Genomic DNA, 21,667 nt, shown 5'->3' on the forward strand with positions numbered 1-21,667 from the left:
CTCCTCTCTTCGTCCTTCCCCGTTCTCTCTTATTTCTTCTCTCTCTCTAGACCTCATCGAAGCTCTTGAGCTTGAGCTTGTAGGTGAGGTTCTTTGGTTGAGTTTTTAGGGGAAGAAATCTTTATTTGTCTAGAAATTAAACAATTAGGACAAACTTCATTAGCTAAAAAAACAAATTTAGCTGATACGTCCAAGTAAAAGTCATGTTTTCCCTTATTAAGTTGTATTTACTTTCTTTATCTCACAATTACGTTTTCCCTCCTTGCATATTCAAGTCCACAAACTTTTAGAAAGTTAATACATTTATATCGTTGATTTAAAAAAAAAAAAGTTGGAGTAATTTCATTATTTTATAAAATAAAATAATTACAAATAAACAATCAGATTCAAAGTATCTATATCTATATATATATATAAATATAGTAAGTTTTATCAGAGTCTATAAAAACTAAAAGCTTACCACTAAGAGACCAATATTTGAAATTGTAATATATTAATTGAAATATTAACTACAAAGAGTACGTAAATGATAAAAGTATATATCAATATCATATCAATCAATCTACCAAATAACGATACAAGTTATCATATTAAATTAAAATTTATATCAAGCTTTATCAATTGTGCGAAGCTTCTAATAAACTTCAATAAAAGTAATTAACAACTATACATTAAACTTCTAAATTTATTATAAAATCAAAACTAATATGATTGTAAAATTCATATCAATTAAATGGTTAAGATGAAATCACTTTGGCACATAACAAAGGAGTTAGTGAATTTAAATTTGTAATTTAAGAAAAAAAGAAAACGAATGATTATTGGTTTGAAAGTGGAAATTACTGTTTAGGGCTCATAAGTTCGTGATTGCAATAATTAGAAGGAAGGACATGAATGGAATAAAGTGAAATCACGAGGGTATGTAATAACCTAGCGAAGGGCACAGATCTCACTGACCCGAAAACTTTTTTCCCCGCTCTGAAAAAAACGACCCCTCGCCGGAACCAAGAAAGGACCTTCAACCACCAACTTCAACAATACGATTACGGTGACAGAAATGTTGACTTCCCCTTAAGATTCCACGGGAATTACGGTCTTTGTCTCAAGTTTCGGGGTTAATACGAGCTCCGACGAGGAGGCGGCATCATTTCTGGAGCTGCGACGGAGGCGGAGACGATGAGCAGAAATCTCAGATCCTCCGCCGCAATGTCTCATCGGAATAACCCTAAACCCCTCCCTTTGGTTGTTACTCTCAACTGCATCGAAGATTGCTCGTTGGAACAGGATTGTTTGGCCGGCGTTGCTGTGGTGGAGCATGTTCCGCTTAGTCGTTTGGCCGACGGGAAAATCGAGTCGGCTACGGCTGTGGTTCTTCATTCGCTTGCCTACCTACCGCGAGCTGCTCAGCGCCGGCTTCATCCTTGCCATCTTATCCTATGTCTTGGTTCTGCTGACCGCTCCGTCGATTCTGCTTTAGCCGCGGATCTCGGTCTCCGTCTGGTTCATGTTGATACTTCTCGAGCGGAGGAGATTGCCGACTCTGTCATGGCGCTTTTCCTCGGATTGCTTCGCCGTACTCATCTACTCTCTCGCCATACGCTCTCGGCTTCGGGATGGCTTGGGTCTATCCAGCCTCTTTGCCGTGGCATGAGACGCTGTCGAGGATTGGTTTTGGGGATAGTTGGCAGATCTTCTTCGGCTCGGGCTTTGGCTACAAGGAGCTTAGCCTTCAAGATTAGCGTGCTTTATTTTGATGTCAATGATGTAAGTTTCGTTGCTCCTTCTTAACATCTTAGTTCGCAATTGGCATAGGTTAACATTAAAGTATTCTTTTACTATCCAAGAGTATTTGATTCCAAATGACGCGATCCCATAGCTAGATATTGGCATTATCTTCGTTGGATCTGGTGGGAGGGTTACATTGGTTAGGATTTGAAGTTGCATTTTAAAAATTGCAATCAGCTAAGTAGTTCTTCGCTTTCCGCACCATTCTTTATATGATGGTAGAAGCTGAGATCATGGATTCTGTTGGATACCCGCTTGATATGGCAAAATTTCTGATTCCTCTGTCTTCGGGTGTACTAGATTTTGGGTCAAGTAAAGTTTTACGGTCGTTTAAACGAGCTGGTTTTTTATTCTTCCAAGTTTTTTCCATCTTGGGTAGCTTCATGAATGTGGAGTAGCAGGGGGCATGCTACCTGATAATGGGTAAATTCATTATTCATCCATTTGTTTGCGTTCACATTGACTGGCAATAGGTTATTCTTCTTTGTTACTATTAGCATCATTTTTAAATGTTTTTGTATTCAACTCCTTTAACAGGGAAAGGGGAAAGTGAGCAAGCCTACAGCAACATTCCCGTCTGCTGCTCGAAGAATGGATACTCTTAACGATTTGCTTGCTGCGAGTGATCTTATATCACTTCACTGTGCTCTGACAAACGATACAGTCCAGATTATCAACGCTGAATGTCTGCAGCATATAAAGCCCGGTTTGTATTAATTTGCATGAATTTGGATTCAGTATTGTATTGAAAGTTTATTTTCCTTGTGCTTTCTGTTAATGGGCGACTATCGCGTTTTACAGGAGCATTTCTTGTTAATACTGGTAGCAGCCAGTTATTGGATGATTGTGCTGTGAAACAACTTCTAATTGATGGAACCTTGGCTGGCTGCGCTCTGGATGGTGCTGAAGGGCCACAGTGGATGGAAGCATGGGTACGTAACTTTTTCACATAGTCATAAATCAAAATGTTAGGAGTTTTAGCCTTTTGAATATTGTGATATTTTTCTTGTCTAGCGATGTACCTGTGAGTGGTTCCAAAATTAGTAGAAATTATAAGAAGAAACAGATAAGTCTCAAACTCGTTTGAAAATTCGCAGAATAGCTCATTAATTTATTCACAAATCTGCTGCAGGTGAAGGAAATGCCAAATGTTTTGATACTTCCACATAGTGCAGATTATAGTGAAGAGGTTTGGATGGAGATCAGGGAGAAATGTGTCTCCATATTACAAGCCTTCTTTGTTGATGGGGTAATTCCTGAGAATGCCATATCTGATGAGGATGAGGATGAAAGTGAAGTCAATGAGGTAAAAGAACAATCAGACGGTCGTGGTGTAGAAGGTACCCTTCAGCTTGCTGTTGTTGAGCAGTTGACCGAGGATAACCACTTAAGTCCAGAGAGCTCCCAGAAGAAAGGGTTGAATCTTTCACCTGAGTCATCCAGTCAGCCCCAGAGTTCCAGTTTATCTCAAACTACTGTTACCCGGTCTGATGGAAGACGCAGTAGGTCCGGCAAGAAAGCCAAGAAAAGGCATACACATCAAAAATCTCAACAGAAAGACGATTCTCTCTTGTTAGAAAAGGAAAGTACCTCTCACCGAGAAGACGATACTGCTATGAGTGGCACAGATCAAGTTTTAAGTTCAAGCTCTCGATTTGCTTCCCCTGATGAATCGAGAAACCGGAAAGTTCCTATGGAGTCTATGCAAGAATCTACCTCAGATCCATCACTTAAATCAAAAAAGAAATTAGGTAGGAAGTCTATTAATCAGCTGAAAGATGGATATATTGTAGCCATATATGCTAGAGATCGTCCTGCAGTCCATGTATCCCGACAAAGAGTTAAAGGTGGCGGTTGGTTTCTTGATACCATGACTGATGTTACAAAAAGAGACCCTGCTGCACAGTTTCTGGTTGTTTTTAGAAACAAGGTTTGTGTAGGAACATTTTCTTTGTTGTTAGACTATATTTTCTAGTGGTTAGCTTTTTTAATCTTCCGATACTCTAATTTCAGGATACGATTGGTCTTCGATCGCTCTCTGCTGGTGGGAAGTTATTGCAGGTAAGAGTACAAGCTTGCTGTACAATATTGGGCTAGAACTCTCTGTCTGTCGTGCACATGTATCCTCACCACCCCTCCTCCCCCTCCAAACTCACACATTTTATGAAGACTGTTGTTATTCAATTCTCATTGAGTCAAGCATTCTGACACAAAGAAGTGAACTAAGTAGAGTTACTAAATAGGTTTCACAGTTTTGTATTTTGGGTATAAATCTTTAAGATTCTGTAATCGTTACTCTTTCAGTTTGCATATCTCTTGGATCTTTTTTTTGTAACCTTTATGGCCTCAAGAGGGCCCTCTTTCCAGTGACCTTTTACTTTACCTTGATGAATCATTTTCTTTTAAAAAAATCTTTTAAACCTTTTGAGCAAAGGCCCATATGGTTGTGGTAGAATTGATTTAATTTGCTATCTGTACTAGAACTTAAGGTGCCATTTTGATATTTTATATTGCAGATAAATCGTAGAACGGAGTTTGTATTTGCTAGCCACAGTTTTGATGTTTGGGAGAGTTGGATGCTTGAAGGGTCTCTGGAAGAATGTAGGCTGGTCAATTGTAGAAACCCATTGGTACGTTCTTTTCTTACTACTCTTGATTGATTCACTATTATTTCTAATTCATGATTGTAATTTTATGAAAGATGTTTTTTCCCTTCATCCCCCGCCTCAACAAAAACAAAAATAAATAAATAAATAAACAAGGAAAAAAGAAAACAGTGTGTGGTCTTAGTGAAGACCACTCAGCTTTACTCTTCCCCCCTTAGGGAGTGTAGATTTTTAAGACCTTATTTTTGTATACTTGTTGCGGATGTGGTTTTAATGCCTGATTTATCTTTTTAGTAAAGATAAGGTCATTGAGATTTTCGATTTGTTGAATTGAAAAGTCACATCTTTCCGTGTATGAAAGTAGTAATAAAAAAAATAGCATTCACTGGGATCTTCCCCCCTTTCAGCCTGTTCCATCGACTATAAGATCCTTTTTTTTCCTAATATATTATTATTGTTATTATTATCATGGACAATGTTGGCTTAACTTTTAAAACAGGAAAATGTTTCAAGCTAACAGAAGTACTTTCAAATTAAATCTTAATTCTAAAAACAAATTTCATGATCTTGAAGGAGTGTTTTCGTTATAATAGTATTTTACTTGGAAGTAAAATTCTGCAAAGTCATCTCAAACTCCTAAAAACATGCTAGTGTTTCTTGTGCAATATGTGATGTATAACCTCCCTTTTATATATGAATCCTCTTTCTTCCACTCATCTCTATGGTATTGGTTATTTTAATGGAAATTGTAGGCACTTTTGGATGTGCGCATTGAAGTCCTTGCAACTGTAGGTGATGATGGAGTTACCCGCTGGCTAGATTAGAAGTATTCAAATTTTCTACCTCATTTGTCCACTAATTAAAGGTTTGCGTAACTTTGAAAGCTTAAAAAGTTGTAGAGCATTCTTTCATTTCCTCGTTTTTGGTCACCTTATTCCTCTTTCGGTTGTTTGCCATCTTTAAGCTAAAATGCCTCCTTCTTTACTATAGGCTTTGAAGTTGTTGGCTATTTAATCAACCTGTGGATGAACGAGTGTACTCTGTAATCTATTTTAGAGCTTTAACGAGATTTGTTAAGATTGTACGCAGTTTCTCTCTCGAGTTGACCTTTAAGTGTAAACCAATGTCTTGCTTGATTAGCAAGTCGAAGATTCATGGTGGGTTGGCCTTTTAAAACAAATTTTTGGTCCCAAGCACAGAACTAAAAAAACATGCCCCTTTAACCTTGCCCTAACTTAAACTTCAAGTTTGCATTCACGAACATAAATAATCCCCACCCAACTTCTTTTTCTTTTTCCCTTTTTTGAAGATGAGGATTGTTTATTTTTTAATAATTGTACTATTTCAATAAGATTTTATTTTTTGTAAGCTAAAGCTTCAAGACAGTATCAAAGTTTTAATTTAAGGAGGTGCTCTTGAGTTTGCTTTTTCGACAGAAAGGCAAAGACCTTTGACGGTTTAGCTTTTTTGCTTCATTTGAAGTATCTGGATCGAGAGGGCTAACATGATTCTTAGGGAGGTGGAGGGATCAAGTGAGGCTCGTTATGAGTTTTGGTTTAGACTCTTTTGTAATTATGATCGTGGTTTGATTTTGTTGAGAAGCTTCTGTTTATAGTTTCTTTTGGGCTCCTTGTTTTTGTAGGCCTCCTTTGCTTGTCCTTGTAATTTATTTCATTTTGTCTCACTCAAAGTTCGGTTTTATACCTAAAAAGTCGAAAGAAGTCGTGGTCTAGTTATATTATATAAATGCTCGGTAGGCCTTAATTCTGGTTTGAAAAGCTTTCAAAGGGTTAAGTTGTACCAAACTTAGTTAGATTACATCCTGGTTGTTCTACTTGTTTCTTTTGTAAACATAGTATACCGCTTTCCATAAACTTCAATAAATGAAGTCAATGGCCATCCTTTCCCAATATAACTAGTACACGTCCATCATCTCTTTAGTAAGAGATCTCCTTTTTAATATTACAGATTAGAAAGTAAAGCAGGTACTTTGCTTGACGAGACGAAATTAGACCTCTTATTCCCAAATTTAACCTTCACATTTTGTGAAAAAACTGCTTAGTTTAGTTCCCGTTTGTGTACGACAGATATTACTTGCCTTGGTAGGTCCCTATGCTTGGATTATTTCCATTGGCTGTTGAGGAAATAATGAAAATTCATTGGTATATCATGATAGTCAAGAAAGGAAGGTTTACTCAATTTTAGAAACATAACATGACTAACAGTTTACTATTTGTACAAATTTATGAGCAAAGAGACGGCTGGAGAAGGGCAGAATGTTGTGATGCGATTTGCTTTCCTGCCAAGACAGCTACGGGCGACGGAGAGGTACTTTTCGCTGTCACTTTCAAATAAGATAATCGATTCTCTTTGGTGCCCCCATGCTTTGCCCTTAACTAACACTCTCCATTACCTTTACATATTCTTATGCTTCCTCTCCATTTACCTTGGGTTTGTACTTTCCGTTTTTATAGAAATTTTTTGATTCGAGTGTGTTTGGGTTGATTGTAACGGAATTTGGTATGGCTACGAACCCTGATCATCTTACTTTTTTGCTTGCTTGTTCGTTTTTCTAAAATTTGAACTTCCAACTTCAAGAAAAGAAAACGGTAGTAGTTTTATTACCACTTAACTATACTTATTTTGACACTAATATATTGGTCGAGGGTTTTTGTTGAAAGAAACACTAGCTCGAGTTTAATCAAGTGTTCGTTTGTTTAGTTTGGATAAGAGGATTGTAGGGTTCTACATTTTTTATTTGCAATTAATCTTTATTTATGAAGTATGATGAGGTTTGTTTTTAGTCTCATGATAGAGATTAGTCTTAATCTATGAAACCTAGAATTTTCGTAGTTGCCTCAAAAGGTGTTTGGAGTCGGAAATAGAACTGTGAAGTCATCGGGTTATTATTTATACAATGATATTGATTTTTTAAAAAACATGGGACCCATGAACTTGTTGGACCAAACAATTCCTCGATGAATTACAACAAACGAAAAGGAATAAGATTACACATTGTAACAATCTACGCTTGACAAAAGGAAAATGATGTCTAATCAATTTTGTAATAAAATAAAATTAATTAATTACGCAACAATTATACTAAGACTAACAATACGAATATGAAATCGATTGATTCAGACATGATGTACATTCCATAAGATTTAAAATTTAAAGGTACAATCTCTTGATTTTACATATAGTTGAACAAATGATAATAATGACAAAATCCACCCACCAAGTCTACCCTCAATTAAATCACATAAATTTTGTACATTACATGTGCTTTATAATTTAGTGAACACACAACTTAAAATTGTCCAACTTACTTAACGTTTATGATTTGTTGACATTGATTTTTTTTAAAAGTATGAATGGACTCGATCTTCTTTTAGGACTATTGAGTATTCATAATTTCAATTGAAAATTTAAAGTTAAAACAAAGGAATAAATTGTTTTTATTAAAAATTAATAACGAGAATGAGTTTTGAAAACATTTCCTTAGAGTTATTAAAATAGTGATATTATTTGAAACAAAGTAGAAATAAAAAAAATTAAGAATATAACAAACCAGTTAAATATTTCTGCAGTATAAAACAATTTTGATAAATCGACCTCGATCAACTCGTGATAAATCGACCACACGCATACGATACACGATCATATAGATTTTGATATACAATCTCGAACCTTAGTGGAACCGAGATGACTCGGAATGATGATTTTTTATTTAGTTATTGGATCTCAAGCCTTAGTGACACGAGATGAAAGAATCCTGCCTGTATTTTATTTGTCTCTGGCATACATTATCTCGAGACAACCGAGATGAATAACTTTTGGCTTTTATTATTCGATATCGAGCCATAATTGCATTGAGATGAAATTCATAATAAATAATCGTACATCACGAATTTTTTCTATTTTGTTATATGACCCCTAAATATTTTGAGTTTTGTCATATCTGCTCGATAAAATAACGAGCAAACTTATCCATAATTATTAATAAAAAAAAAGGTTGATGTGCAACACAACAAGTGAGCTAATTATAAAGGAGAGGAAATCCTCGCGTCCTCTCCACGTAACCATCACTGCCTAACGACAGAAGAACCACGTGGGTTCAATCAAAGCGAAATCTGACTGACACGTGTATGGCCTAGATCCATCATATATATATACATATTATATATCACGTTACGAAGAGCAGAAAATTATAACATTATTTATTGTATTCCCTCTCCCACTCAAATCCGAAAGTCGGTTTGTATTGTAAACCACATTCTATAGTCGAACCCAACTCCACCATACAAAATACCGAAACCTCCAGACCCAAAGTTTGACGAATTCAATCCAACAACACTAAGGTTTGATCCTCAATTCACCATTTCTTTCAGGATTTCATGGTTTTTTTGGTGTCTGTCAATCATAATCCTCATTCTACTTGAGGATTTTACTCCGATTCGATGAATATGAGCCATTTTACCGGTATTGATTCTGTTCGAACTCCGACTCCTTCACTAAGAACTGCTGCTCTACCTACTTCGACTTCTAATTCTGTTGCTGCCTTCCCGGTTTCGGAGGATGCGAGTAAGAAGATTCGAAAGCCTTATACAATTACCAAGTCGAGAGAGAGTTGGACGGAGCAAGAGCACGATAAGTTTCTTGAAGCTCTTCAATTGTGAGTATTCAGTGAGGCCTTTTCCTTTCTCTGCTTGGTGAATTCAAATGAGTTGTGTAGATTTTTTTTTCTTTTTTTTGGAATCAGTGTTTTTTAGTAGAAAGTTTCTGGAAAGGCCGAGAGAAGTTTGGAGGAGAATTCACTTTTTAGGTTAGTTCGTATTTTCTTTGTTGCTTTACAGTTTTGGTGTTCATTGACGTGAGAATATTTGAATGCCTAGATTCCGTGCATTGACCAGTGAATTCGAATGAATTGTGTGGATAGATAGATATTTGTCTCCCTGTTTCTTTGGTAGAGGAAAATTCTGGAAAGGTTGAGCGAAGTTTGGAGGAGGAATTTACTTTTTAGGCTAGTTCGTAACGTCGCTTTTCATTTGAGCACTGTTTTGGTGTTCAATGACTTTGAGTATTTGATTACCTGGAATTCTGTGCATTGATCAGTGAATTCTGCTTTTTAATTTCCGACAAGGAAACAGAGGATCTTTGCCTCTCCTGAATGCTCTTAAATTGGTCAAATTGGACCGGAGGTTCTGGAGTTTGAATCCCTGCTATGTAATTAGCTTTGATTGGGCTATCCTTCTTAGTTTATGTTAATCTATGTTTTTAAACGGAGGTCTTTGAGTCTTTCTTTAACCGAGCAGACATTATTGACGGAGATTCGCATTCTCTCCACATATTAATGAGTTACACTATTCTAGTTTCGAGGCGAGAATAACGCAAGGATTTAGAGGCAGGTCTGACCTCGTTTACCTCAACCTCCGGCCTCCCTGCCGGAGCTATGGACAAATTAAAATTAACAGTGACCTGAAAGCAAGGGACTGTGTGATCTTGTTTCCAAAACAAGCTAGAAGTTCGGATTATTGGCAGATCATCTTTTAAACTTTTGAATCAAATTGAGTGAATGTCTTTTTTTCGTGAAATCGAGTTATTTTTAAGCTTCTAATGGACCCATTTCTTTGGTCTTCCCTCTCCCCGGCCCTGTGAATCTTTTATCGTCCCTCTGGCGTCAGAACTCTCTTGGTTTCATCTCTTTTTAAAAGTTTTTGAAAAGTTGTTTCCAAAATTTTGGGTGGATGTACTCTTTCTCTTCTAAAATGTAGAAAGGGCACTATCCATAAAGCACTGTTTGGAATTTGTCGGTAGGTTTCTATCACTATGGCCTCGATAATAGGTTTTCAGTCCTTTGGATGAAGTAGGGACCAAGGGAATTTGTTTCTCCGCATTTAATTGAAACCTCCAAATTTATTGTCGTTGTTGAGAAACTTTTGAGTGGATTACATGGGAAAGTCCATCGTAACAGAGTGGAAAAAAATGTTCTGCCTGATAGAAAAGCCAGGCTGGTTTAATTGTGAAAAATCCATTACAGTGACTGCAAATTAGAATCTGGAGTTAATATCATCAATTTATGGTAGTTTATTTCTTTAAGATCTTGGTTTGGCTGTTTCTTCTTACGTAATTATTTCCGAGTTTTATTTACATATTTATGATCCATTCCTTACAGATTTGATCGTGACTGGAAGAAGATTGAAGCATTTGTTGGCTCAAAAACAGTTATCCAGGTAATTTCTCGGTATTATGAACTTTCATCTCCCTGCACCAATGTTATGGAGTTGTGTTTAACAGTGTCATGTGTCATCTGGTGGAGTTGGTACTCAAATTATTGTGTGAAGTTTATATGATATATTCCCTAGGTCCTAAGGTTTCAATTATAAAATTTGTACCGGTCCTTAAAATTCCAAAATTTCAGTGATTGCGAGGACTATATAATTATCACATTCCATACATGGATTTTGGGCATAACGCTTTGTGTATCCTGTATTTTGTGCATAATTGGTATTCAAATTTATTCTAGCTAATTTTAACGGAGAAATCTTCACTTCAGCTATTCTTAACCGCAAGTTCTTTCCTTGGCAGATTCGCAGTCATGCTCAAAAATATTTTCTAAAGATTCAAAAAAGTGGGAAAAGTGAGCATGTACCTCCTCCTCGACCAAAGAAGAAAGCATCTCATCCATACCCACAAAAGGCTCCTAAGAATGGTCAGTATAATTATTTTTTTAGCAAGTTGACCCATCTTGTAAACAACCATTGCCCTGATGTGTAATTGTCGATGGTTCCAGCGACCACTCAGCATCCTGGGATGTATCAACCCCTATCTTCTCCATTCGAACCAAGATATATTTACATTCCAGACTCAGCAGCAGGGTTTGGACTTCCTAGTCCAAATGCTACCTTCTCTTCTTGGAGCTGTAGCCCTGTGCAGACTATTGATGTGTCACAAGTACCCAAAGGTTTCAGCCATCGATTTTTCCTTTTAACTATGAAATATTTTACAGTTTTTCCATATTATGGCGCCACTTCTTCAGTTTATCTTTGAAACTGACGATATTTTTAAATGGTTTAAAAGTATGTGGACCAACATTGGCACATAGTAGCAGTAGTGAGAGCACTCCACGGACATGGAAACTTGGAGAAATTTCTGACCAAGGAAATCAGAGCATGCGAAACAGAGGTATTTCTTCAATTTACTATGCATGAGGTTGCAATTGTTTTAATCGCGTTATTATTTGTTGCGGTGCTTGGTGCTTCATTCCTCTTCTAAAAGGATTTTTCTATGTTAGTTTCTATAATATTTTCCCTTAAAAACCATTCTGCCGATATATAAAAAAAACTACAAAAATGCAACAAGGATGTGGTATCCTTCAAGTGCCCTGCAGCCTTGGAGTTTTGCAAATTGGTTTTCCAATGGCTGTAATTTGCAAATTACTTTTATTATTGAACTCTGTGGTCCAATACTACCAACTCAGCTCATTATTTGAACTCTTTATTTTGCTTTCTATATTGTCATATGTGCATTTATCAACATCGTTTACTTTTCTCCACTCCAGTTATGCCGGATTTTGCTCAAGTTTATAGCTTCATCGGCAGTGTATTTGATCCCACTGTTTCGGGTCATATTCAGAGACTAAGAAAGATGGACCCAATAAATCTAGAGACGGTATGCACTCTCTAATTTTAACATCCAGTACATCATTGATTGACTATCATGAATTGGTATTCTGATTCTCTTTAATTAAAAAAACAAAGGCAAAAATAATAATAATAATAATAATAATGCATTGGTTGCAATAACGAAGATAAATATGTAGCAGCAGTTTTATTTTTTGGATCTAAATTTTCGTGTTATTATTCTCTTTACTAGTAAAAATACCTTAGTTACGTGTTAAAAATATGTTTGCTTCTTTCAGGCTCTGCTTTTAATGCAAAATCTTGCCATCAACTTGATCAGTCCAGAATTCGAAGACCACGTAAGTCTCTGTTACGGTATCTTCTTTCCATTATTAGTCTTGTAGTGCATATTGACTCGGATGCAAGATCCTTGAGGTTCAACCATGTATTGTAGCCTAATAACTAATAAGTTGGAGTTTCAAGCTTGTTATGGACTCTATACTTCTACTGTGTCTCACCAACACTTGACCCGTTACTATCCCCTACCCCATCCAGACTGACCTTAGATCTAATTAGCTGAGTCATCACTCAATTAGCCTACTTTGTCAGAGGATCAATGGATATGCCTCTCTCTATCTGCCTATTGAAAGCACTTGAAATTACTATAACTTGTTCTGCTGAACTTCCGTATGAATCGTAGATCAAGATAGCATTCGTGAGACTATCTGAAGTGATTTTTCCACCAATAATTTCATTACACGCTTGCGTTACTTTTAACCCAAATAACTACATGCCAGTTCTCTTCGTATGCTTGCATTTATAATGTTGGACCCCTAAGATTATTATAGGGGTTTTAAATGGCCGAAAAAAGAGAAAAATGTCACTCTTCTATTATTTGGTTTTTTTCCTTTCCTATGGTTTTCTTTTACATGATTTGGTTCACAAAAACTGGAGATACCGACTTTTAGCTTTTTTAATTGGATTTAATGCAGAGAAAACTGATTTCATCATATGATGAAGACATGAAGAAGGCCAAATCTGGTAGCCTCTTTAACAGTCTACACAACGTCAGATCAGACAATACCATTATATCAGCTTAGAGAATAATAAGGTACAAAAAACCTTTGTGCATTCCGAGCATTGTTCGTATTTAATATATTCTTTTCAAGTTGCGCTAATCAATCAAAAACCTAACGATATCAGATGAACTAGATGTCAGGTTGGTTGAGAAGTTGATATTGTTGCATATAATGTATATATGCTCAATAATACATTATGTGGAGATATGTCGAGCTAGTCGCACTAGTGGGCGTTCTTGAATGTATCCCCTTGTAAATGAGTAGGAAGTACTTGATGATAAACGTATGCAGTGTAGATAGAGTGATTTTACTCTACTTCATGCCCCGCGGGTTCGAGATCAGTGTATAGAGGTTTGAGTACGTAAGGGGCTGTATTTTGGGGTTTGTTGTAATATTAGTTTAGTTAGTTGGGTGTATTGTATATTTTATATTATGAACAAAACGATAGTTTCCTACATAAGGTTGGATCATGAAGTGAGATCGTATTTGTGAAATTGTCTAAAGATCCTTTATTCTGATGTAGATTTCTCCAACTGCCTGCGCTGAGAGAACGCAAATGCGAATTCTTTCAGGATGAAGAAATGTTAGTCTTCCTCTATCTACTCATCTTTTAAACTATTTTCGAACGGTAACACGAATATATTTCTAATTTATAATACCAAAAACAACGTTATTCTTGGTTTCTATTTTGGTTCTGGTTCTTAATACTTAAAAAAGTTTTAAAATGTTTAAAAAATAAATTCCAATTTTGTAAATTTGTATTAATATACCAATTTTATTCACAACTTTTTTTATGTTTATTCAAATGTATGGCGTCTAAACCGATACAAGTATAAATTACATTAAATTGATTTCGATTGATACAATAATGATTTATCAATTTTCCAAGTTCTAAATTGATAAAAAGTTTACTTGAATATTGCAATTTATTTTGGGAATAAAGTTAAAAAGGTCTCAGGGGACAAACTACCATTTATTAGATATCGATCCGTCAAAATTAGCACGTTCAATAAGGTTATTGTTGATTCATACTAGATAAAGCTAACGTATATTAGTTTTCAAATAGTGAATGAACGACCATTTAAGTTAAACACGTTGTAAATATATATGCTCCTAATATATTCCGTTGAATTAAATTAGTAGAAACCACACTTGTGCATTGCGGAAAAGGGAAAAGTTTTATAACATTTTAAGATACAATCCGGGGTTCAAAGAATTCATAACCAACCACGGTCGCTGCAATTTTCTAAAATTCACATTGCCATCTCCTCAAGACTCTTCCATGGATAGTCAAATCATGTCAGCCAAACTTCGGCAAAGATGAACTCTCTTTCTTCATCTTTGCCTCTAGTAAAAATTGATCCCAAATTGCAAACAAATCTTAAAAATCTATTACTTAAGATGCGCCCTTTCCTTCGCATACTGGTTTTGTTTATTCCTAGCGATTGGATGAAAAATATTTCTTGAAAGAGGCATTCAATTCCAGGGATGAATAGACCGTGTTAGAAACCGTTGGGGGAAAATAAGCGAAAGACAAATCAACAAAACAGCCAGCCATAAGAAAGAAGGATTCTTTACTTACATTTCTCACTCAATTCTCAACTAAGAGGTGCAAATTGTGTCCATTCTCTATCAAAGGAATTGAGGATTTGGGCAAGGTATGCTTGAAGTACAGTGTTACAATTTACCTGTACCCGTAACCCATGTTCAACTCGTGACCGTATATCCCCTGACCATGGCCACCACTGGCTGAAAGAGGATGAATTTGCTTCGAGTTTGATCTATGTCCCATTTGGATAAGCCTCTGAATTGCGTCCGGTTGGTTACCAGGAGCTGAAATTTAAACGAGAAAAAATGATCAACACATGAAATAAGAAACTAAAGAGCAATATATTTAATGCCTTTTATGTATGTTGCTTGATATACTCACAGGCAAAACAAGCATTTTCCTAGGTATGCAAAGAAATAGTGCTTTTAACCACAAAATAGATCGAAGTTGGGAAAAGTAATGAATGTCTTGGGCAAAAATAGATAAAATTAGCGAAAAACCATAATTTCGCAACATATCGCTAAAGGACGAGAAACTATTCAACAGGCAACAGCAGCATTTTCTCTTTTGATATGGAAACTAGTCTCTTCAATGAAATGGGATTACGACAGCGGCATTTAACGGATGCCATATTAATTTGGCGAAATATAGAAAAATAGTAGCCAGATAAGCAGTATATGGAAACTAATTCATCAGAGATACATAAACGAAATAACAATTGAAACGTAAGCAGCAAGATGTCATGAGAGTTACCTGGCGAGGGCATCCTGGGGCCACCAATATTAGGGATACGCTGACCGATATGAAATCCTTGCATTGAATTGAGTTCGTCCACCAAACTAGTAACCTGATGGTTGGGTTGTGGAGGTGCTGCACTAGCTCTGACGGACTGATGATGTAGAGGAAGACTTCTGTTAGCCATGGGCGGAGCTACACCTCTAGATAACCCTTGTAATAGATGCTGTGGTGGAAGATTAACTGAAGTTTGCATCTGCTGCATCATTGGGTGATGAATCGAATGATCAAATCCAGATAATCCAGAGGTAGGAGGGCGAAGCATGTTTGCTACAAATTGATGATTAGATGGCGAGTCATGGTGAACTATTCCTTCTGCCAACATTAAATCTCCCTGAGAATTCATGTTAGGAGGATGAGATTCAAATTGATGAAACAACTTGACATTATTTGTTTGTGGGGGATGAAGATGAGAAAAAGAGGAATGAACAGGAGCTTTCCGATGTGGCATTTCAGTCTCCCTCTTGGCTGAAAATGGTAATCCATCCAGACCCCCCATACTTTGCCTTTCATCTTTGAAGGCAGCATTAAGCATTGCAGCATTGTTGTCTTGTGTGTTGTGCGAAAAAGGTGGTTGAGGTTTAGCAGAATTGCCCATAGAAATGAGATTCTGAAAATTCATAGAATCGCTTATGATTAAACTGTCCTCTTCGGGAAAGGGCATTTCAGCCGGTCCACCAATCCTATGTCCTAACTTTGCAAGGGGATGAGAAGAATCCGATTCAGGTCGAGGGCCGTTCAGATTTAACCAATGTCCACGAACGATATCTGGTTGGTTTTGCTGTCTTTGATCACCGTGATCATGATTAATCATACTGGACCGAACTTCATTGTTGGACAAGAGTCCATCGTCTGGGGTTGGACCATGAGACTCTGAAGCATCACTTTTAACAGATCCTGATGAACCCCTTTGTGCTGAGACTGGAGCTCCAACTGATTGAAGCTCCTTCATAAAGGCAGACCCAAATAGCGTTTCGAGAGTTAATGTTTTCCCCGGATTTGAAATGTTGTGAGTGCTCTCCTCCTTATTAATGTGAAATGCAGTGCCCATATATGCACCATCATCACCATATTCTGAAGTCAATGGACTAGAACCCTTCTGTAACAGTGAAAGAAGGTGATGCGATGCATGATCATCGCTTTTCACAGATGGATGTTTTACATCAGCAACAGAATGAATACATGTTTGCTCAGCCGGCTGCAAAGCTGAATCGTTTCCGCTAACTGTTGACAGCAGTGTTTGTTCAACGTCTTCACAGGTAAGGATTGCAGAAACAGCCTCTGGCTTACTCTTATTATGGAATGGCTCAGGCTTCGCAACATTGGATGATGTTGCACTTGATGTGATGTAACTTTCCGCAGATTCACAACCATGAAAAGCAACTGTAGGCAGTGATTGCTCAGAATGCTCCACATCAGATACATCATACCCACCCTTTTCTCCACCAACAATCATAGTAAGCAAGTCAATTGACCTTTTAGGTGAAGGGTTGTCTTCCTGTTTCCTATCTGCGGGGTGAAAAAAATTGAACCATGAGAAATAAAAACGCTAACCAGAGAATAAGTCACTGTTCACTGATATATGGAATCATTTGAAAACAGAAATTTTACCAACATACCGTTGTCCACGAACCAGCGAGCAAATTTAGATGATTGAGCATTTTGGGGGCTACATGCATCATCCATCTCATTGTCATGCTGCTGCAAAACATCCGGAAAACACAGACATCAGGGATGGATGTATCGAAACTTGAACTGCTTTGGTTACTTGTGAACTTAAATGAAAATCTAACAAGGAGAAAATAAGGTTGTTATTTTCCTCAAGCAGCACTACATACGAATCAAGGAAAATATAAGCAACAAAAGAGTTACAACTCCAAATTATATAAAAAATTCTCCCTTATTCAACTGGGACCAAACAATTCGTCAATAAAATTATTTCCTATGAAGATTGCAATTCAGAACAGATATTGAAACATCAGGAGTTCATTCAGCATAATTCCTGCAATCTGACTTCTAAGCTCGAGAAAATCTAAGCTGGGCAAATGCATACGGTCATAACTTATGACATTTTGAAACTCCAAGCTGTGCAAAATGCATAGGATCATGTCCTTGCATTAATAATACCACATATAAGAAGTTGATTTTGATTCAAAACCAGAAAATTTATACCATGACAGAAAGGATGCATTTACAATTACAAGTACCTCAATAAAATTAGTAGCGCCACCATCTAACTTTATGGCACTGCCAAAAAGTTTTTCTAGGATGGAAGATGAATGAACTTGGCTTGGTTCACCAATGGCAGTATTTGCGGGTAACTTCTCGGTTTTAAAGTCAACAGCTGCACTCCTCTCAGAAACTTCTAAAAGTTTCTTGTGTGATAGAATATCTATTCCAGTTGTTTTATTAGACGAGTCTACAGCTGAAAACAGATCAATAATCTTTTCGCCGGTGTTGTTAGTAGAAGCATTAATGCTGGATTTTCCATATTGTTCAGTGCGGCCCATTTGCTCTGATGAACCTTTTCCCTCTAAATTTTCAATAATCCCGTTGTGCATTTGCTCTTCTTTGGTTTGCAGACACTTGTCAACGTCATCCTTGCCCTACAAAAGTGACAAGCGTATGTGCGGTTAACAATAAAGGAGAAAGGAAGTTCGCTTGTGCCAAAATATATCAATAAGAAAAATAGCAATTTATAACAATGATATATATGACTAAAAAATGCAAAAAGAAAAAATGCTGACAACCAAATAATAATAATAAATAATAATAACAGAAAAACACACGCACACACACAGCGAAAACAGATAATCACCTCCGACAAATGAGGATTAACTGAAGACCTTGTCGCAAAGTTTTTCTCCAGCACAGTGGTGGCGAATCCAGGAGGCACAAGTGGCCTAGATACAGTTGACTGAGATGTAAAAGATTTTTCACGATCATTCTTTGAAGTTTGTATTGAGATAGATTCATCGAAACCACTGCTTGTCTTCAATAATTTCTCATCATCCTTAGACTCGTCCAACTCCATTAGGACGGCAAACTCATCTTTCTGCTTCACAGGATTTGACTTGTGACTTTCTTGAAATGCCTTATGCTGTTCTTTCCTCATTGACTCAAATGAAGCTGCACATAAGTTTACCAGATTAAAATTAAACAATATATTTGAGATCTGTGGATGTACCAGTTCGTACATCAATCATCATAAAGAAAAGAGTGGTTACCTCTTCTCTTTTTTTCCTCTTCAACCCTATCCTCACTTGTGAACTCAGAAGAACCAAAAGTTTCATGGTTGTATGAATCATTAGTATTCCCTCGTTGATGGGCTACAGCCTGATTAATAAGAGAACATTCATAATTGCGAGCTTAATAAAAATAATTTCTATTTTTGACAATTAATTCATTTACCAATTCAACAAAATGATTCTGGTTATGTTATGTTAAAGCACATATTATTGAAGGGATAACCATAACCTAGGGATAGAAATTTAATTTAAATTCTGTTTGCAAGTGAGGAGATTGGGAAACACAAAGTAATTGTGAAATGTGAACCTTATAAGGACGAGGTGGATGATATGGCTCGTTGCTTCTGTTGAGCTGATATTGATCATTTGCTCGAACTTTTGGTGCCGAAAATGCTGTTGCAAATCCAGATGGTCTAGGAAAGGAACCACTACCGAGGAGTCCATCATGTTCAGGACCCTGAGAAGACCTCCTAGACTGATCGCCATACCGCCACCCAGAATCCACTGTTAAATGAATAATCCAGAGGTCAATACTGAGCCATTTTGCAATATAAATTCTAAATTGACTGGTTTTAAGTTTTAACAGATTCCGATCTACAACTATTAAGGATGTTACTTCTAATAACAATGGCATTGCTTTGGAATAGAGTAATGCTGACAAAGCCCCATTTGTCAGCAGCAGTTGAGCAAGAAGAAATATCATGATAAATATATACAGCCTACTCGGGCATGGATGATATTGCTTCCAAGACATCAGTCTTTTTTTTATTATTCAATAATTCAACTACAGCCGGAACCCAACAATTTTTTATTATTCCAAGACATCAGTACGTTAACCAAGCCATAAGGATATGGTATACAGAATAAATTGTATTAAACAATATAATTATCTTAACAATAGATTGAGATAAGACCCTACCTGAATCCCTATCAGATTGTGAATCACTATCCTTATCACTCCGTCCAGAAGAATGAACTTCCCTCTTTCCATGTATGCGACGAGAATAATTACTCGTTTCTGCCCTGCTGGGTGGTGATGATCCATATTCATTGCGCCTAAAGCTATTCAAAGACAAAGCTCCAGGAACTCTTTGCCTATCATATGAAGCTTCTTCAAATTCACTACACAAGGGGGAACATCTGCTTAGAGAAACAAAATCCTACAAGGAAAAAAAGAATACGACCACAATGCTTGTCTCTTGTTTCTTTTCTTAGTAGGATACGGAATTCAGTTGGGCATAATAAGAATATGTAAAAGAATCTAATAGTAGTCAGAAAGATATAACAGATACACGAAGGAGCAGCTTACGCGATAATTGATTTGTCAAAACCGCTCGGCAACTTTTTGCAAACATCCAAATCGCTCAGGGACAACAGGAAATCTCTCGTGTAAGAAAACTTCGGTTTCCTAAACCGATCAGGAAAATATAGTCAATACCAGCCAGCATTTACAGTGGAAGACAATAAACATAGAAGCATAAAGAAAAAAGAAGTTAAACCACGTGAATTGTAATTGGAACTGCAAATTGTAGGAAATTACTTTCGCAAAACATGCTTTACTGCAGCAGGTTCATCGTGTGAATTCGAATCATCCTTCTTGAGGCTCATTTTGCTATGCTTAGTCTAAACAAAGATAATCAGAGCAATCGATCAATATGCAAAATTCTTCAACAGCACCAGAACCAGTTTATTGAACAACAGCGAGAAGTTTATAAACAAAGCCGCTTAAGATGGCCGCAAAGCAAGCTCTACGCTTATTGGATGCTATACCGACTCATTCTTTAGAGAGAACCAATTAATTCAATGTAGGCAACACGCTAAGAACTTCTCTCCATCGCCTTATCCTCGAATTTGTTCTTTCCACCGAGCCTAATTCAAGTCAGACACCATTAAAAACACCAACTCAAAGGCAATCCATGTTTGATCCAGCTGAATGCGCATCAAAACCCATCAAAAAGTGAAACTCCATTCATCCAAGCTCCCTCGCCTCAAAATTATTAATCGCCAACCCACGTTAACCACTTGTTTCAATAAAATCGCAACCCCATAAAACAAACTATTCCGTAAAATCGCGCATTCCACGAATCACAACTCCATTTCCAGCATGATCCATCCAAAAACAAACGAACGTCTCGTTAAAACACGTGATTGTAGATGTTACACCAGAACAAATTCTAGGGTTTTGTTCAATCCAAGAGCTACAAATTGAAACTAGGGTTTTGGAACATAGCGAGAGATGAAAAATCCAAGAAAAACACCTGGATCCAAAACACAAATTATTCAAAAATCAATTCCCCGTGAACTCGAACTTCTTTCGGATTGGAATCTTTCAGGGTTTTTGATCTATGGATTTCCCGAGTATTCGACGCGAGAGAGAAATTTTTTAGCGCTGGATTTCTGGTCTCTGTTCATCAACCTAAACCACATCCATCACAAAGAGGAACAAAATGTTAATTAAATTAGAAAATAAATAAATAAAAATTCAACTCCTTACAACGATAACATAATCTCACGCGCATCTTGCTCCTTGTATACTACGCGCCAACGACAATTTGTTGAACGATGATTCACGCGCGCATTTTAGAGCGTGGCGGTAAAGATAAAATTTTTACCCTTTCGAAGGAAATAAATTATATATATTTTAATAATTTGAGCCTCCGAAATTTATAATTTTAGTGCGCCGTCTCCCTCTTGGATTGAGCAATTCTAATTCCTTCTCCCAATTTATTTGGTTTCTTTTAAGAATATTTTGGTGCTAATAAATTGTTTAGTTTTCTTAATTGTGATATTAATGACCATTAACAATTTAACTAACTATGTTAATAAATCAAACCGTTCCAATGGTTTTACAACCAACGTGAATGTGAGAAGGTAGTTAAAAGTATATATTTCAATTAGGTTAGAAGTGTGAATCTACGGTTATGTGTTTTTGTTAAATATATATATTTAAAAGTAGTTCACGACAAAAGAGTTTCGTTTTAAT

At 36.6% G+C, this 21,667-nt stretch overlaps 3 protein-coding genes across 8 annotated transcripts; 2 read left to right on the forward strand and 1 right to left on the reverse strand.

Annotated features, from left to right (window-relative positions):
* Positions 1–808: 808 nt before the first annotated feature.
* LOC103483246 (C-terminal binding protein AN) lies at positions 809–5,479 on the forward strand. Of its 2 annotated transcripts, XM_051085880.1 has the most exons (8): positions 809–1,764; positions 2,323–2,491; positions 2,587–2,717; positions 2,918–3,715; positions 3,799–3,846; positions 4,302–4,415; positions 5,144–5,256; positions 5,382–5,479. In XM_051085880.1, the coding sequence occupies exons 1-7, from the start codon at positions 1,177–1,179 to the stop codon at positions 5,213–5,215; spliced, it is 1,920 nt and encodes a 639-aa protein (XP_050941837.1). In that variant the 5' UTR covers positions 809–1,176; the 3' UTR covers positions 5,216–5,256; positions 5,382–5,479. The 2 variants fall into 2 exon arrangements, with proteins under 2 accessions (XP_050941837.1, XP_008437992.1); XM_008439770.3 differs by having other exon boundaries at positions 5,144–5,479.
* A 3,119-nt stretch (positions 5,480–8,598) lies between these two features.
* On the forward strand, positions 8,599–13,776 carry LOC103483248 (protein REVEILLE 6). 4 transcript variants are annotated; one of them, XM_008439774.3, is made up of 9 exons: positions 8,599–9,066; positions 10,567–10,624; positions 10,980–11,103; positions 11,185–11,355; positions 11,472–11,576; positions 11,953–12,062; positions 12,313–12,372; positions 13,006–13,124; positions 13,226–13,586. In XM_008439774.3, the coding sequence occupies exons 1-8, from the start codon at positions 8,852–8,854 to the stop codon at positions 13,111–13,113; spliced, it is 951 nt and encodes a 316-aa protein (XP_008437996.2). In that variant the 5' UTR covers positions 8,599–8,851; the 3' UTR covers positions 13,114–13,124; positions 13,226–13,586. The 4 variants fall into 4 exon arrangements, with proteins under 4 accessions (XP_008437996.2, XP_008437997.2, XP_008437995.2 ...); XM_008439775.3 differs by lacking the exon at positions 13,226–13,586 and adding an exon at positions 13,616–13,776 and having other exon boundaries at positions 8,606–9,066; XM_008439773.3 differs by having other exon boundaries at positions 8,609–9,066; positions 13,217–13,586.
* Positions 13,777–14,551: 775 nt separating this feature from the next.
* On the reverse strand, positions 14,552–21,127 carry LOC103483249 (uncharacterized). 2 transcript variants are annotated; one of them, XM_008439781.3, is made up of 10 exons: positions 20,225–21,127; positions 19,994–20,092; positions 19,604–19,806; positions 18,992–19,188; positions 18,664–18,772; positions 18,255–18,565; positions 17,644–18,042; positions 17,056–17,134; positions 15,395–16,945; positions 14,552–14,925 (listed from the first exon to the last, which is right to left on the reverse strand). In XM_008439781.3, exons 1-10 carry the CDS (start codon positions 20,290–20,292, stop codon positions 14,777–14,779), a joined length of 3,165 nt encoding a protein of 1,054 aa, XP_008438003.2. In that variant the 5' UTR covers positions 20,293–21,127; the 3' UTR covers positions 14,552–14,776. The 2 variants fall into 2 exon arrangements, with proteins under 2 accessions (XP_008438003.2, XP_008438002.2); XM_008439780.3 differs by having other exon boundaries at positions 17,056–17,137.
* Between the last annotated feature and the right edge of the window lie 540 nt (positions 21,128–21,667).

This window comes from Cucumis melo, chromosome 6, assembly GCF_025177605.1.
Source record: "Cucumis melo cultivar AY chromosome 6, USDA_Cmelo_AY_1.0, whole genome shotgun sequence".
Lineage (NCBI taxonomy): Eukaryota > Viridiplantae > Streptophyta > Magnoliopsida > Cucurbitales > Cucurbitaceae > Cucumis > Cucumis melo.

What these genes read in the sequence shown, in the direction of transcription:
- LOC103483246 (XM_008439770.3), top strand. Translation starts at nt 1,177, where the DNA reads ATGAGCAGAAATCTCAGATCCTCCGCCGCAATGTCTCATCGGAATAAC. An exon ending in TTTATTTTGATGTCAATGAT is followed by an intron (nt 1,765 to 2,322) that starts GTAAGTTTCGTT and finishes CTCCTTTAACAG; the next exon opens with GGAAAGGGGAAAGTGAGCAA. An exon ending in CACAGTGGATGGAAGCATGG is followed by an intron (nt 2,718 to 2,917) that starts GTACGTAACTTT and finishes AATCTGCTGCAG; the next exon opens with GTGAAGGAAATGCCAAATGT.
- LOC103483248 (XM_008439774.3), top strand. Translation starts at nt 8,852, where the DNA reads ATGAATATGAGCCATTTTACCGGTATTGATTCTGTTCGAACTCCGACT. An exon ending in ACAAAAGGCTCCTAAGAATG is followed by an intron (nt 11,104 to 11,184) that starts GTCAGTATAATT and finishes CGATGGTTCCAG; the next exon opens with CGACCACTCAGCATCCTGGG. An exon ending in TCAGAGCATGCGAAACAGAG is followed by an intron (nt 11,577 to 11,952) that starts GTATTTCTTCAA and finishes TCTCCACTCCAG; the next exon opens with TTATGCCGGATTTTGCTCAA.
- LOC103483249 (XM_008439780.3), bottom strand. Translation starts at nt 20,292, where the DNA reads ATGAGCCTCAAGAAGGATGATTCGAATTCACACGATGAACCTGCTGCA. An exon ending in ACAATCTGATAGGGATTCAG is followed by an intron (nt 19,189 to 19,603) that starts GTAGGGTCTTAT and finishes TTCATTTAACAG; the next exon opens with TGGATTCTGGGTGGCGGTAT. An exon ending in ATCCACCTCGTCCTTATAAG is followed by an intron (nt 18,773 to 18,991) that starts GTTCACATTTCA and finishes CTTATTAATCAG; the next exon opens with GCTGTAGCCCATCAACGAGG.